The sequence below is a fragment of the Tamandua tetradactyla genome, chromosome 6 (assembly GCF_023851605.1).
Source record: "Tamandua tetradactyla isolate mTamTet1 chromosome 6, mTamTet1.pri, whole genome shotgun sequence".
Classification (NCBI taxonomy): Eukaryota; Metazoa; Chordata; class Mammalia; order Pilosa; family Myrmecophagidae; genus Tamandua; species Tamandua tetradactyla.
This window is the reverse complement of record NC_135332.1, coordinates 28,553,198-28,570,436: the sequence shown is the minus strand read 5'-3', so window position 1 is coordinate 28,570,436 and position 17,239 is coordinate 28,553,198. Positions and strand designations below refer to the sequence as shown.

The window sequence follows — 17,239 nt, the reverse complement described above, 5'->3', positions numbered from 1 at the left end:
GGGGTGGGGGTTACAGCAGGTCAGAGCTTGGTTAAAGAGGTTTACTTGCCCAGACTGTCCCCATCTGAGCCACAATGCCCACCCCTCCCCCCCAGTATTGATTCCAAGAGACACAAACAACAGTTACATGCCAGGCAGGGGAAGGGGGCAGCAAAGTTTGTGCTCCAGCCAGTGCCTGGAACAATCTATGGACACATGCCACCCCCATGGGTGCCAGGGGTAGGGTAACAGGCTCTAGCCACAGCTTCCTGTGCTTGTGGGAAGATGAGGAACTGCAGAGGGAGTGGTTACATAGGGACAGGCAGAGCCAGGCACAGGGCACAGGGAGATTTCTGATGAGACTCAGGTCTGCAGACTGTAGGAGGGACAGCTCTGCAGAGAAGGCCATGCAGCCCTCACCCACCAGCACCATTACACCAGACTCAGGCAGCTACACGTGGCCCACCCACAGATGCCCGCCACACGCAGGCTCACCCGCAGAGCTGCACACTCAGAGCTCAGAAACCTCTTTAGACAAGTACATCTACACACACACACACACACACACACACAGAGCAACCAAACACACCCACAAAGGGACGCAAGCTTTCCATGGGCAGAAACAACCCCAGAAACAAATAAAAACTTGTAGGCAGAGATATTCGTACATAGACCAATCCTCACTCACACCCAAACATGCACCCTCTTACCCACGGGAGCCTGACTTGCTCACAGAAATTCACAGAAAAACAGAGGCACTGGCACTATTCACATCCACCCCAGCCCTACACCTCCCCACCCTCCAGAGCTAAAGAAGGACATACACAGCCTTGAAGGCCCATTCACATGTACACACAGCCACACACACTCAGCAGCTGCAGGAACACACAAGGCGGTAAATGCACAATGCACACACATGGCCTCAGAGTCACCCTCACACGAAGAGAAAGTCCCACCCATCCTTTCCCCTACTCGCCAGGACAGTGTGCCTCCCTCTGGCCATCTCTGTCACTGTCCCACACCTGTGATGTTCTCAGTATCATTTGCCTAGTAGGTGAGCTCCTGATTCAAAGGCAGCAGAAGATGCTCCACCCACACCCTGCCACCACTGTCACCCTGTAGGGGGTCACCAGGGGAGGAGTGACGCCCGGCCTGCCTGGGCCACCTCCATTTCCCTGATACATCAGACTGAGGGTAACTTGGACAGATGCGGGGTGGGGGATGGGGACAGCAATGAGGCCTGGGGACAGCCACTGGCATTGCCTTCAACATGGGTCTGTCCCTGGGTCCCGAGGCTGGGCACATCCAGGGGGAGGTCAGATCAGGAAGGGAGGGGCCACTAGCTGGGGCTGGGGAGAGGTCTACAAAAGGATAAAGATGGAAGAGAAGCTGCATTTGTGCTTCCAGAGAAGGATGTTCGAGTGAGGCTAAGACAAAATCAAGGGGCTTTTGGCTTTGATCCTCAGAGCACATTGACTGAATCCTACCCCTCAGTCCTCTCTACTAGTAAGTGGGAAGAATGATCCTCTTTCATGTGGGCCCCACCAGGAATGAGGTACATGGTCTCCTGGTGACTCTGTTATTGGAAGGAAGAACCATAGAAGAGAGAGGCCCCTGGGAATACTGACCATCCCTGTCTCTCTCAGAGTGTTTTTTTACAACCCTGGGGCAGCCTTGGGTGACTGACAGCCTTGGGTGACGGTCCTCAAGGTGGGACACTCAGCAGTCACTCCCCCTCCCACATCTAGCACTCTTCCCTGCGGTCCTCCTGCCGTGCCTGACACAGTGCCCCGTGCATAGCAGGCCCTCAGCACATATTTAAGAACGAATAAATGCCAGTGAAAGAGGACCAGGGAGGAAGACAATGTCTCTGAATACTCCTCTCTGGCATCAGCCCCTCCATCTCCTGGCACCCAGCACTGCTCAGCCTGCTGGATCTTCTTCCCCGGGAATTTCCCAGTACCAGAAAACTCCCTGGAAGGAGGACAGAAGACAGGGAGAGCCCAAGAGAGTTCTGGATCCCCACCCCAATACCATGGCAAGCCATCTCCCTCCCCCATGCTCAGAGAGAGGTCCCACTCTCCCTGGAGATGGTGAGAAGCTAAGGGGGAAAGGGTCCAGTAGGAGAGACAGGGGCAACTGCTGGTGGGGAAGACTCTTACAGGAGCTGGGACAAAATGAGAGGTGTTCAAAGAGATGAGATAGAAGCCAACCATCAGAGCACGCCAGGGGCAAGGCTCTCAGAAATGAGGGGGGAAACTTCTCCAGAGACCCAAGGAAGCAAGGCTAGGGAGTCATCTAAGTCCCTGGTGAGATGAGGAAACAGCTTCTTTCCTCTGGAGGCGGAGGAGTTAACTACTGCCTCACCACCACCCCCCACCCCAGCAGGTGAGTGGGGTTCATCCCCCTGCAGCTGGTCCTCTCCCCACCGACCCCAGCGTCCTGCGAGGGGCCGGCCATGCCCCTTGGGAGCCTTAGCCCTGCTAGCTGAGGTCTCTCCTCTGACCGGGACAGGCGTCCCTGGTAAGCCAGGCAAGTGCTTGACCCCTCCTTGACCTCAGGCCCCAGGAGGCATCTTCCAGGGAGGAAGGGAACCAGCGGGAATGCACCCCCACTCAATTCTCTCTCCGCGTGCACCAGCGCACACACCCACCTCTCAACTCCTGTGAACTGACAGCCACGTAAACACCCGCCCCCAGGCTGGGGCCATGTAGCACACCCCCGCGGGCGCCAGCCTTCCCCGGCCACGCACAGGCACTAACCGCCCCCCACCTCCTAGGTGTGCCAATCCGCACTCTCTCACCTCCTCCCTCTCTTCCCAATGCAGAGTTGGGGGGGATGCTGCGGGACTTGCGCTGCGGCTGGGGACGGGGGAGCACCCCAGGAAGGTCATGACTTTCTGAGGTTGGGGGAGGGGGCGCCCGCCGCGTTCCGGGATAGGGGCCGGGTCCACGCGAGGCCGCCGCGAGCGGTGGGGGAGGGGAGGGGGCGTTTCTCCTGGATCCGGAACCGCAGCGGCCCGCACATACCCCCCGCCCCACTCCCGGACCACCCTCAGGTACGCGCAGCCAGCCCCCCGATCTCCACGTCTCAGTCCCCGGCGGAACCCGAGGCGGCGATCCCGGCCCCAGCTGCCGCTCCGCCTTACCTGAGGCCACAGGTGTATGAGCGGGGCCCCCAGCCCCGGGTCCTGCCTCGGGCGGGGGAGGGAGAGCGGCCCCCGACTCCCTCACTCACGGGCTGTCCCCTCCCCCGGCCGCCTCCGCAGCCGCCGCCGCTGCCGCTGGTGCCCTTTGCTGCAGTGCGAGAGCCGCCGCCGCCGCGGAGCCGGCCCCGGCCCTGGTCGCCCCGGTAACCACGACTCCACCTGGCTCGGCGCGGCGCGCCGCCGTGCACATCCCTGCTCCCGGCCCCCTCCCCCGGCGCGGCCCCGGCGGCGCGGCCCCGCGGAGGAGCGGCTGAGGCTGCTGGCTGCGTCGCCGTCGCCGCGGTCACCCGATCTGCCGGCCCGCCGCCGGGGACTCGGGTTGCAGCAGGAGGGAGGGAGGTTAGACAGCCTGGTGGCGCGGGGGAAGGGCTGTGGCCTTCTGGGGTCCTCCTCATTACCCCCATCCTCGAAGGTCTGGCTGTGGGGGGAGGGGTGTGTCCTGCCTCCTCCTCTGCCACTTCTGAGCCTCTCTCCCTACTAGGGTCTCAGCTGTGCCCTTTTAGCTCTCCCGTGACTTAATTCCCAGCAAGTATGGCAGGGCTAGCATGCCTAAGTTTCCTAGATGTTCTTTGATCATGCCGTGCCATGTGCCTCTGGCTTTGTTGAACCTTTCTGGTCCAGTACTTTACAAAAAGGGGCTTTAAACTACACCCTGGGAGGGGGCGGGGGAGGACGGGAAGTGCTATAAGCCCTAAGTATCAAGTGATGACAAGATCCTGTGCACAGCCACTTCTTCCAGTAATTACTAAGCCAGGGTCCCTTCCAGCTCTTCCCTTCCTCCATTAGAGCATTTCCCCCATCAGAGCAGATTTCATGTGCAGAGAGGCCTAGGATTCCATCACCTGGACCACCGAGCTCAAGCCTAGCCTCCCTCCTCTCCATCACCCCAACCCTATCATAGCCCCAAGACGCTGGATCTGGAGGACCTCAGCATCTCCCTGCACACTGCTGTGCCCGGTGCACAGTACCCCTGGCCTCTGCCCTGTCATCATCCCTCCCCCAACCCCAATTTTGGCCTCCAACATGGACTTCGCCACTCAGGACACGCCATCCCACTTGTCATTCAGCCTTGGGGCAGACACATCCCTGAAGTTCAGCCAAGATGGGGCTGAGGGCCCGGAAAGGAAGCAGGCTGAAGGCTCTGTGAGTGAGGCCAAGAGCCCCACTCTGTTGCTAGAACTCAGCTAAAACATCTGTGCTCTGGAGGGTTGTTCCTTTGATAGGGTGATGCATTTTTCTTTAATTCCCCTTGGAAAGGCCAATCCTTGTTGGCTCTCTCCAGCGGTAGCAGGGTGTATGAAGTGAAGCTACACCCCCTTCCCCCCAGCTACCCACTGGCTTCCTTGTCATGACACCTGCCCTGCCTTCTACAGCTGACACCCTCAGGTCAAGGACCCCTCTGGCTCCCCCTCCCTTTTGCAACTCAAATTCCCTGGCCCCTCCTCCCAGTTTGGGCCTGCTATGCCCATTTTTCTCCCATGGCAATGTCCAGGCCCGAGCCAGGAGCCCGAGTTCTAAGCAATCCTGGGACCCTGTCTGAGTAATCCCTCCCTGTCCAATCTGAGACTCATCTTCCCATCAAGGAAACTGAGGCTTGAGGAGGAAGAAGGGAGCAAGTTCAGAACAAGTGGTAAGATGCCAAAGTCCTAGCTAACCATTTGAGACTAAGCCTCGAACATGGCAGGAGGGGAGGGAGACAGCCATCACAAAGAGCTTCCTGATGGTCAGACCCAATGGGAAGGCTGGGGCTATCAGAAACCAAGGATAGAGTACAAGTAGGAAAGCGGATGACTTGCAATAAAGGGGTAATGAGAAGAGGGCATGAAACTCCTGAAATCCAGTGGAGGTGGGAGAGAGGAGTGCTCCTCTTTAAAGGAGACAAGGATGCAGATTAAAAAAGAAGTAAAACCTGAATTATCCTTCCTCAAAAAATTCCTTCCCCAAAGCCAAATCCTGCCACAGGTTTGGGAGGCAGTGGTGGGGAATCTGACAATAGGAGGAGATGTGAATACAGGGCATAGAAGTCTCCTGAAAACTGGAAGCTCCTACATAAAAGAGAAAGGGATGCAAAATAAAAATCCTGGGTATCCCCCCTCCAAAAAAAGGCCTCCCCAAAGCCAAACTCCATCGTGGTTTGGGGGGTAGGGTGGAGGTGGGTGACTCACCTGGGCCGGCTGGCCAGCCCCGGAGGGGGCGGAGTCGCCATGGAGGTGGGAGCAGAGGGAGCTGAGGAGGCACACGGGGTCCACGGTCCAGCCACCAACCTGTGTGTGCGAAGCGGGGGACACCCCATTAGGGGGAGCGGACAGGAGCCGCTGGGGGGACTGGGAAGGAGCAGGCAGGGGCATTTTGGGGTCGAGCCTTGGCACAGCTCACAGTGCACAGGGACCTAGCAATGCTGGCTGGTCCCTTACCTAGGGTGGGTCCCTAACTAGAGCTCTAGGTCTGTTTCTGGCTGTTTGGCTTGCCTGTCGGAGTGGAGTTCCCTGGGCCTAGGACAGGGTCTCCTTCGTCAGATATTCCTGAAATTCTTTTCTCCAATTCTCGACTGCCTCCCTGTATACTCTGCAAGGAAGCTATTCTGCAACTTCTCTCCCTCCTCCGGCTTTTCACTCCCTCCTTATGAGGATATCTCTTCCTGCCTCACAGAGATGGCAACCATTCACCAGGACTGACCTCACCCCAGCATGGCTCTGAACCTATAGCGTCTCTTTCTGCCCTCCCATCTCAGGAAACAGCTTTCCTCTCCACACCTCAAGGCCATACCACGCCTAAGGCTTGAAGTGCTCACCTACTGATTCCTCCAGGATCTATTTTCCATGCCCCACTTCCCACTCAGCATCCTCAAATTCATTCATCTCTCATTCAAGCATCCGTTCAACAAACATTTACTGAACCAGCACCATGCTTAGGCCCCCAGCATACCTCGGCAAGTGAAACGCCCATGGATCCTGCCCACTTACACTCAATAAGAGGGAATGAATGCATGAATGAATGAAGAGTGACCCTGCAAATGAGTGAGTGGCTGTGTCTTGATCCATTTACTAAGTATTGACCAGGCACCCACGGAGCACGGTGGTCACGGTATGAGGTCTTCAAATGTGACTGCGCCATCCCTCCCAGGCCCGCAGCCCCCCGAAGCTACCTCCCTGGCTGTCTTCATCCTTGCCTGGCCAAATCTCCCCAGACAGGTCTGCGGTCAGGGCTCCTGTCTCCTCTCTCCCCCACTCCTGAGGTTGGCCATTGCCTCACCATGCCATTGGAAATGCTCTTGATACCCTCTGAACCCACAGATCCTGGCCAGTCCCAATGGCTGCTTCTCTCTGCATACCTCTTGACCCCCCAAGTGCAGGTGATCCCCCTGTTGGCCTTCCTTCATGGGCCTTTCTCCTCTTCCTCAGGGATGTGGAACGTTCCTACCCCCGCCCCCCACCAGCCCCAGATTGTGCTGGCTCTTCTCCCCTGCTCAGACTCCATTCTGCCTTGATGGCCTCTCTTTTATCCCGGGTCTGGCTTCCATTTCTGCCCTGGGCATGCTCAACTCCCCTCCTGAAGCTGGGCTCCCTCCAGTGTCCTGAACTGTCAGCACGATGCCTAGAGGACTTCCCTGTGAATGCCCCCAGCACCTCAAATTCATCTCCTTCTATTCCCCTCCTCCACCCTCTCAACCTCCCTATTTCTCTCCAAGACATCACTATCTGCCTGTTACCCAGGGTTTTGTCTTTGCCCTCTAGATCCAGGCAGCAAGCAGGCCTTGCTCAGGCTCCCTTCTATCCCCCCGTCCTTCTACCCATCCTCTTTCTTTGTTCTCACTGATACACTGTCATCCTCCATTCCTTTCCCTGCTTCCAGCTGCCCTCCTGTCCCCTCCTATTCATCATCCCAAAGCAACCACAACCCTCCTAGGCACTGCCATCTGGCCCCACATTTCCAATCTGCCCCCACACTTCCCACTGCCTCCCACCCTGAGCCTTCTGCTCCACCCAGCCAGGTGGACCTCTGTGCCAGTCCCCAAATGGACTCAGGCCTCAGTTCATGCAGTGCCCCCTCCCCACCACCTAAAATGGCATCCCTCCCGCGTCGCCTATGCAAACCCTTTTCAGACCTCTCAGCCTGGATCGGATACCAGCTCTTCCAGGAAGACTCTCCTCTGCAGCCCCTCCCAACTGACTGTACCCATCAAACTCAAGTTTAATCACCCTTCCTTCCCAGCTAGGTCCCAAATGCCCCTGCCCCCTTTTCCCAAGCCAGAGCACATAAAGGGAACCTGCTGAGACAACGGGGCTCCCCAAGGATGAAGATCTCCCCTTCATCAGCATATCTCCTTCACCCTGCTTTGAGCTCTGCCCTCAGCAGGACTCAGGAGTTGGGGGAAATGGCAGAAGCCATACAGAACTGGGGATGGTATTGGGGGCAGGTAAAGCACCAGAAATGCACCAATGTGTCCTTGTGCCCTCCCCATTCCCAGTCACACTCAGCCGTACCAGAAAAGGGAGACTGCGGGACAGGCGTGTGTATGTGGGGCAGGGGGCTGATATCTCAAGGCTTGATTGAAAGGCTGCTGTTGGGATGTACCCCCTCCCCTCAGTTCCTTCTTCTAGAGTGAACAACGCCTGAGTCTCAGCAGCCAAAGTGCAGCACCCGTCAAGGAATCACATAATGTGGGACCATAAGCAGAAGGCTAGTTCCAAGAAAGAACCTTCCTATAGACAAGAAGGTCATGCTCAGATGGAGGGATGCATTCGGGGACCCAAGAATCTGGCAGAGTTTTAAAAGAGAAGCATCCCACTCTGTAGAAGGAGACAGGTTCTGGTCCACAGGCTGAGCCCTGTCTCCTCTCTAAGTCTTCCTGATAGCAGAAAAGAAACCGAGGCACAAAGAGGCCTCTAGTTAAAAGTCACACAGCGAGTCTTGGGGAAAGGAACAGGGGAGGAAGGAGTGAAAAGTTCTTGGCTCCTGTTCTTGAAGGGGCTGGGGACAGACAGACCCAGTCTTCTGAGGCTTTCAAGACCTGACCTTACCTTAGGCACCAGATCACGAGGCACCAATCCCAAGCATCTCAACACCACTTCCAGATGGACCCTCCCATCTCAGGACAGTCTGTGCCCACAGCTGGCCCCTCTCTTCTTCCCCATCACCCCCTTGGCCTCCAAAACACACCTTCTTGCTTCTCTACCCAAATGGCCAGAAGTAAAGAGGTTGGGTTCTCTCTGGCCAATTACAGACCCCCAATTCCAGACAGCTGTCAGACGTCCAGAGGCTGAGCCCCCCACCCCTTCCTTCCCAGGCCCCAGAAAAGGCCAACCAGGGCAAACGCTCTCCAGGCACAGCTCTTAGACTCCCCCAGTTTCTGCTCCAGATGCCTCTCTTTAGAATGAGTGGGGGTGACTGGGGTATGGGGTCAAGCCCGCAGAAGCCAGAGGCCCAGGGCCCCCTCCCCTGGCCCTAGCCCGCGCAGGGGTCCCCACACACCTGCTCCCGCATCCTGTCCTGCTGGCCGCGCAGGGCCAGGGCGTGCTGGGGGTACTTGCTCTTCAGGTGGTCCATGAAGGCATCGCGCTTGCGGTCGGCGTCGGCCTTCTGCAGCCCGCTGAGCGCCTCCAGGCTCTGCGCCGCGATCACCGTGTGCCGCCGCTCGGACGTGTGCACCAGCCCCACGTTGGAGAAGCGCCGGCCCCCGCCGCCCCCGCCGCCCCCGCCGCCCAGGGTCCGGTACTCTCGCGGGTACTCGGCATCGTCAGCAGACAGCATGGGGGGGCTGCTCCGCTCGGGATCTGCGGGAGGGGAGAGGGCGCGCAGCCGGTCACGGCAAGCTGGGGCCTGGGGCTGCCTGCACCCTACCAGGAAATCACTGCAGGGAAGGGTAGGGCCGGCCTGGCCGGAGGGAAGGGGGGAGGCAGGGGCTGCCCATCATAATTGGGGATTGGGAGGAGGCAGAAAGGAGCCCAGAGCTCTAAGCAAGGGTGAGCAGGAAGGGCTGCTCTTCCCCTCGTGGGTTTGGGGTTTTATGGCTGCAGGTGAAGGGCTGTCTCACGGGGTCAAAGGGGGGGCAGAAATAGGGGAGCTGAGTGTCCTGGACACCTCTCCTCCTCCTTCCTAAAGATGGTGAAGACAGGTGAGAAGGAGGGGGTTTCCTTTTAGATGCTTCTGGAAAAGATATGAAAGGAACCTGCACCATCATCCTTTCAAGAGCATCCTCTAAGGAGAAGTTGGGGAGCCTGAGGTTCTCCCCTCACTTAGCCTGTTCAAGACACACTTGTCCCAGATGCCGGGATTGACCGGGCCAGGGTCCCCGCTAGGGCGTGTGGGATGGACTGAGGGCAAAAGTCACACTCAGGCTTCCCAAGGAGATGGAGGCCTAGGGTCTGGGCAGTGGGACGCTTCCCCCCGGAGACAGACAGATGGATGGACAAGAGAGGCTGGGCACAGAGAGGACAGTGAGAGATGGATTTGGGACAGACTCAAAAGAAGAAGAAAGACAGAACAGCTCAAGGCCTCCGGGCTGGGACCCTCCCCTCACCCCAACCCTCCCCCTTTGCAGCTCCCCTCCCAACACACACACACACACACACACACACACACACACACACACACACTCAAGCTTAAGACCTATAGGGGACACACAAGGGACAAAGGACAGTACAGAGGAACCAAAAAGAAGAGAAGGCCGGAGGCTGAGGTCCCAGGCGGAACTCTGACCCCTTCCCCATATGTGTACCCTGTCCTGAGCTCCTGACCTCCCGACCCCAGTTAGCACCCACCCTCACCCTCAGCGATGACCTTCCCCCAGCCCAGCAGAAGCCAGGGGGCTTGGGGTGTCCTTGCTACCCCTGGGGGTGGAAGGAGTTCCTGGGGCCCACCTCAGCTCTATTACTGGGCACAAAGCACGGATCTGTCCTTCCCCACCACAAGAATTCACCCCTAATGTGAGACAAACACAGCCCCCCCCCCCACTCCGTATACCCTCAGCCCCACAATCCACCAGCCCCAAAGCTGCACGCCCCTAAATGCAGCCTAGGCCAGAGGGAGCCAGCACTGAGCAGACGCGTCCACCCACACCCACACCGCCTGCCTGCGAGGACTCTTCACAGGGCAGACTAGGCCCAAAGTGGGGTGAAGGTGGGAATTCTGGGGACCCGGCCAAGTTCCATCTGGCCCTGCTCAGCCTGCCACCTCCCTCTACACAGCCATTGTCCAAGAGACCCACCGACCAGGCCACAGTCACCACCGGCCCAACCCAGGGAAGGAACAGACAATTCCACCACATTTCAGGAAAACCACCTCACACGTACTCCTGGGCTAAGGCCCAGGCATGTGGACCTGGGAACAAAACCCAGGAGAACCCAGTACCTCCCACAAAAACAAGGGCAGGATGGCTCCTGGGCGCACAGAGTTCTGCAGCCTACAGGGGCCTCCCAACATCCCTTCTGGATGGCTCTTACCTTGGTCCCCATTTCTGAGATGGGACAAATGGGGCCCTGAGAAATCCAGTGACATGCCCAAAGCCAGAGTGAAGGTAGAGGCCCATTTCTGCCCACTCTCTGCTAGGTTCGTGCAACCATTTGCCCCACTATGGGGGAGATGCATGAAAACAGCCCTGGACTGGGCAAGGCTGGGAACCTGAGGCCATCTTCACCATGGCCCAGTCCCTGCCCTTGAAGAGCTTATGGCCTCCTGGGGACTGGATAGGGTGGCCAGGGAATGTGAGTGACCCAGGAGCAGGAGGGGCCCGGCTGGGTGTTCAGAGCCCCGGAGAGACAGCCTCAACCCAGCAAGGGAATGCCCACCCAGCCCCTGACCCTCCCTCCTCCTCCCCTTGCCCTCCCCATGAGCTGGGAGTTCACAACCCATCCGGCACAGCTGGACAGGAAGAGACCCACCACAGCCAATGGCCCTGGACACCCTGTCTTCCCCTCTTTGCCCCAGGCCAGGGCAGACTGTCCTTGGTCTGAGTGCCGGAACCCCTGCTCTAAAGAGGTGCAGCCCCAGCCCTGCCTGCCAGAAGGATCCCACCCATGGTGCCAGACAGCCAGGCTCGCCATGCCTTCGCAGGGCTCGGGACACACAGAGATGCCGCTGGGAAAGGTCCCCAAGTCTCATCTTCCAGTGGCTTCACGCCTAGTTCTCCTGGCCCCAGAGGAGTTGCTCACCCAGCCCCCTCCAAGGTGTCCCTACCTTCTTCCAAGCTCCTGGGAGAGACCACAGTGTCGGGATGGGGTCTGAGGAGGGCGGGGAGTTGGGGGGAGGGGGTGTCCAGGGGCTCACAAGCCTCTTTCAGGCAGATTAAAGGGGCCAAGGCCGGGCTTACCCCACCTGCAAGGGGCCTGGCGGGGACTCCCTGCCACTGGAGCAGGCAGCAGCGAGGGTGGGTAGAAGCAGCAGCCCTGCTTTATGACTGCAGTCCCATAAATCTCCCACGTCTGCGGGTGGGGAGGGGGCTGGCTTAAGTGGAGAGCAGAGCAGGGCCAACTGTGGTCACCCTCCCTGCCCCCTTGAGCTCAGGGCTCAGCCCTCAGATGCGCGGGCTTTGTGTGTGTGTCTGGGGGAAAAGAGACACTTGAGAAGAGGGGGAGGGGAGTGCCCTGAGCGGGTAGAAATTCGCGAAGACGGTCCTTGACTGGGTAAGGCTTTATCTCCTTGAGCAGCCCCAGGCACTTGAAGTCAGAGGTTCAAGAGAAAGAACCCCGGGCCCCAGATTCCTCCGGTTTAGAGCCAGCTCTGGCACCTTCCCTGAATGACCCCGGGCTAGCCAGTCATTAAGCTTCTCCTTCAGTCAACAAGTCACTTCCGCCTCTGAGCCTGAAGATACTAAACTGTAAAATGGGGATGTTAACCTCTAAACCCTGCCCCTGGGCATGGAGTGAGAAGGTGGCAAGATAACAACGGACTAGAAAGCAAATCATTTTGAATTTAAGACGGTCCCAGCAAGTAGGCTTGTCAGTCCCCAGCAGGATCAGCTGGGCCGCCTTAAGGCTACCCCAGCTCCCATCCCCACCCCTGCTCTGGCCACCAGAAAGTGGAGCCCTGACCCTCCCCAGCACCGCAGCCCAATGTAAAGCCTTGGGATCGATTCCAATTGAGCAAGCAGCGGGATCCTGGCACCAGCCGGCCCTGAACAGATCAATGCTTCCTGTTCAGTTGCAGGGAGGTTTGGGGGGAGGGGGGAGGGGGAATTTGGACAGGGGCCTTGGGGGACAGCGACATGGGGATTAAAGGACCCTAAGGTAGACAGACAAGCAGAGGCGGGGAACTCTGGGATTAGGGGAAAGGTGGGTACGCTGGGGGAGGGACACTGGGACTGAAGGCTGCTGAGGCTGGTGGAGGTAGAGAGAGAAGGGAGGGACGGGAGGTGTCCACCTCTCCGGGGACCTGCAATGTGCAAAGCTGACTATAATTTTTGAGGCAGAGATTCAAGCTATAGGGAAGATGCCTGGGACTGATGAAACCCAGCTCAGAATGAGGGGGAGGGAGAAAGGGGTGACGGGGTCCCCCTTGACCCACAGCTCAGTCTTCCCAGCCTGGCAAATGGGAAAGGCGAAAGTGGTCCAGGCTGAGTTGTCCGGGAGGCAGAGGGCACCCCCCAGTGGCCATCTGAGGATAAAGGCGCAGGTGCTGGGGAAGAAAGAGACATTATTTTTTCCAACAATTCCAAATTCCACGTTTATTTATGGGCTGGATTTATTTTTATCCTCCACCGCATTCTTTTACATGAGCTCACTGTAACTCATGATGGAAATTAAGATCCCGAAGTTTTAGTGCCATCTCATAGGCCATCAAGCCCTCTCCCACCTGGCCTCTTTACCCCAGATGTCACCATCTACTCTGTCCTTGCTGCCGCTGGGCCACATTCACACATGACATCATCGTCAGAGGAAGCGAAGAGGAGAGAGGAGGGAAGGGGAGATAAGAGAAGAGGGGGAGAAAGAAGAGGGAAGAGCAAAGCAAAGGAAAAGGGGGAAGAAAATACCTCTGTCTGGGCCCCTGTGGTGCGGCCTCCACCTGCCACAGCCTCGAACTCAGGACTGGAGCCCTGGTCCCTGACTCCCTCCCCCTGCAGATCACGAGGCTGGACAAGGTCTCTGCCCTGAAGACCTCAGAGGTTGTCATACGTGTGCCCCCCCCTCCCCGATCCATGACCCTGCAGAGGCCAGGGCCAGGCTGTAACCCTGGCAGGAAGGAAGGGCAGGAAGTGTTGCAGGTGAAGGCACCAGCTGGGGAGCCCACAGGACTGCGGGGCCAGATGCTGGTGAGGCCTGTGGTGGGGCAGAGGGCTGGGTGCATGGAGATGGTTGGAAGGGTGGAGGGCCTGGCGGGGTGCCTGCTGCAGCCCCCAAGTGCCTTGCCTGCATGTACACACTCAAACTCAAAAGCCTGAGGCTCCCTCAGCACTGCCCTCTACAGCCTCAGAGGCACGAGGAGGAGTCACCCAGGAGGAGCCCCAAGGCAGCTGCCACCATCAATTGTGCCTGACAACTCCATCCTGCTGGGCACCTGCTGCAACCATGAGGCACTCTGGGCTGGGAGGTCAGATGTCAGAGGGCAAAGGTCACCAGGGGCCAGCTATGTCTGACTAGTTTTGTCTGAAGTAGGTGAAGGGGTCCCTGGTCCTTCCATGAAGAACCTGGCCTCTCTGTTTTTGGGTGCCCATGGCCCTGTGTCCCTACTATGCAATCCTCTCTGTCCCTGCTGTCTGTCTGTGGGTCCTTGGAGCAGAAGCCTGTCTGTGCCTGTGTCTGTTTTCTAAAACCATCTTTTCCGCCCCATACCACAGCAACCAAAGTCATTTTCCGGACAATTGCCTTTCTGTAAACATTCCTGTGTAATATCCCCCCAAATTGCTAATGCCCAGCGCCCTGTTGAGTCTCCTTGTCACTCGAACAAGAGCCTCAGAGATTGGGGCGGGTGTGGGGGGAAGGGCGAGTTGGGGGGGCATTTGGACTGAGAATTTGACAGGCTCAGGCCTAGGTCCTGACACAGAGCCTGGGGTGGGCCAGAACTGCCCCACTTTTTCCCTCCGCTGTGCCTCTCCCTCCCCGCCAACACAGCACCACCCCCCTGAATGTCGGGCCACCGCAGAGAGCCTGTCTGGGCTGGGAGAGAAGACAGAGGAAAAGGAGAGGTAGGAACTCCTGGGAGGGAGGGCCCGGGTTGGGGTCCTGGAAGAGAATTAGGGAGGAAAAAGGAGCTGATGGGAAAGAAAGCCTGGGGAGAAGGTTAGACAATAAAGATGACTTCCTGGTGGCTGGAGGCAGGTATACTAAGAAGACAAGGGCAAGACCAGGCAAGTTGTCCACCACTGGGTCCCCAAGGAAGACCAGCTTCCCAGGCAACGTATAAGCGGGAGGACAGAGAAGTAGGAAGAGGCCGGGAGGAAGCCCAGCCCCGCAAGTGGCCCCTGTCCACTACCTGGGCACTGCAGTAGCGGGGCAGGAGGTGGGCAGGACAAGAGGGTGTCAGAGGCAGATTGGTCCTTAGCTGGAGACACGAGCAATGCCCCCTTCCCAGCCTCACTCCGCAGAAATACACAGAACCACCTTCCAGAAGGGCCAGGGGAGGGTGGATTCTCCTCATGGCACAGCTAGGGAAACTGGGGGCCAGGGAGGTTGAGCGACTTATCCAGGTGACAGCGTGGACTCCTCTCGCAGGGTGGAGGGAGAGAAGGGAGGGGGCATGGCACTGAGGTCCTGGACCCAGTGGTCTCCCCCACCCCATGCCCAGGGAGCCCTGCTACCACCCCCAGCTCCCAGGGAAGCTGGGCATCCTGGGCTGGGTGGACTGGGGCATGACACAGCTCCCAAGGGAGCCAGGAGCCAAGACTGTGCCAAGGGAGACAGAGAGGGTGCAGGGCACTGACGGCCACAATATCATGCAGGCAGAAAAACAAACCAATTTGCGCAGATTTAAAACTCACTGAAGGCCACTTAGCTGATAAACCAGTCGAGTGGAAATCTAATTAAAGGGCCCCCTCAGGGCTGGGGAAAGGGACGGTGGGGGGCTGGGCTTTGCCTGCTCCCAGTAGAGCTTCTGGGTCTTTCCCCAGGGAGAAAGAGAGGGTGTTGGGCTCCCTGGGGATGTGGGTGGGCATTGCCTGAGCCAAATGCTTCCTCTGCTAGCTCTTCCTTCGCACCTATCCCTAGGCTGACCCTGCTCTGCAGACGTAGCTCACTTATTCAGACTGGGAGTATCCCCAGGATGGGCCCAAGCTTCCCTTCAGCCTGGGACAATGCCTTCTCTCCTCCCTCATACTGGACGCTCTTCAAGGGCAGGGCCTGTGTCTCTTTCCTCATGGGGCTAGGTAGGGCCCTGCTAGACAGGGGGCTCCCTCAAGGCAAGGTCCCCATCTCTGCCCCCAGACTGATGGCCTTCCTGATGGTAAGGGTGCCACTCAGACCATGTGATCTTTCGGGACAGAGTCAGGCGGAACAGGGAGACCCACAAGCCACCTGGTGGAGGGGGGGCGGGGTGAGGACCCGAGGACAGAAAAGATGCCAGATTTGGCCTCGGTGCCATCTCTGCCAGCTCGCCTGGGCCTGGCGGCTGTGGAGTCCTCTTCCTCTACTGGCCACATGGCTCTGGCTCTCAGCCCTGGAGGGCAGGCCCCTCGGAGCTCCCTTCCTAGGCAGGGAGGGTGATGTTGCTGAGTCTGCTCCCTGCCCACCCTGCCTGATTCCTGAACACACTCTGCTCTCTCTCTCCAGCCAAACACTTTTCATGGGAAGGAAACTGAGGCCAGACAGCAACCCCAACCTGCTCATTTGGGAGTCAGAGGCAGAGCCAGAAATGGAACCCTGGCACCCTGGCCCCCAGAGACAAGGACTTTTCCACCCCATTATGCCGCTTCCCAGAAAGCAACTGTCAGGGGAGCCCTTCTCCAGGCCAGAGGCCCCCCAGGGGAACAGACTAACAAGCTCCTGAGGAGGTCAGCAGCAAGGCGGAAAACACGCCATACCGCCTTTGGCCCAGAAGCGGGGAGCTGTGATCCACTGACAGCCCAGATGCACAGAAATCAGGTCCCCTCGTGATGTCCTGACCCCAGTCCTCAGACAAGCCACTGCCCTTGGATCCCCCTGCTTGCAAAAGGACCAACAAGTGAGCCCCTTGCCCAGATTCCAGACGTACACCCTCCCTCTTCTCCCCAGTAACTCCCATCCCCCTAAACCACTGAACTTGAGACAGAGAACTCTGTTCAAACCCAGCTCTGCCACTGAGAGTCATGTGCCCTTGAGCAGGTCCGCTACCTCTCTGAGCCTCATGCCCTTCATTTGCTAAAAAAAAAAAACCCTAACAGCGCACACGTTGTGCGCCCTAAGACGGTCGGAGAGCGAGTGGGGCCGCTCATCCTGATCTATCCCTTTGCCTGGTTTCTTTTCACTCTGTTGTCAGAGTTTTTCCAGACTTGGGATTGTGGGGTTTTGTTTTTTAGCCAATTGGCTTCCCCGGGAAGGGAGGAGGTGGAGATGCAGAGGGAAGCCTCGTACCCCCAGTCTGAAGCTGGAACTGGAAGAGCTGGCAACAGCCTTGGCGTGTGCCCACATGGCGCCCGCATTGAGATGCTAACTCCCGCGTGGCATCTCCAAAGCTTACCTGCCCAGAGAAGGGGTCCTATCAGCTCCACACCTCTCAGGAGAGGTGGATGGGGGGCAACAGCTGGGGGTGGACATAAGGGAGGGTGGCAGGCGCCTGGTCTTCCAGCTCTGCCACCATTCCAATGAGGCTCCACAGTGCCCTCTCCCCATTCCAGCCCTGGGGCAGCGGGTGTAGGCAAAGGGAACTCCATTCCACCCCTAAAGCTGCCTCGAGCTAAGATGCGCCCGGGCTCCGCTCGGCAGACTCAGCAGACATGAGGAGGCCCTTACAGGTCTTACATGGGGGTCGACCGCACCTCTCGTCCCAACCCAGAACAGGAAGTGCTGTCAATACCAAACAGTCATCGAAGGTTCCTAAATGGGGGGCAGGAGCCCCAGCCTGGCCTGGATCCCTCAGCATCCTCCCCTGAGATACATGCCCTGGCCCGGCTCTATGGACCCCACAAGCCACCAGGATGGTCAGCGT

The 17,239-nt window shown here is 58.3% G+C and overlaps 1 protein-coding gene across 1 annotated transcript in view; it reads right to left on the bottom strand.

Annotated features, from left to right (window-relative positions):
* SRCIN1 (SRC kinase signaling inhibitor 1) overlaps positions 1-17,239 on the bottom strand; it is a 63,255-nt gene that overhangs the window by 30,838 nt on the left and 15,178 nt on the right. Inside the window, 2 exon segments of the mRNA XM_077164598.1 lie at positions 5,353-5,451; positions 8,660-8,961. Of these exon segments, the coding sequence (XP_077020713.1) occupies positions 5,353-5,451; positions 8,660-8,961 (401 nt within the window).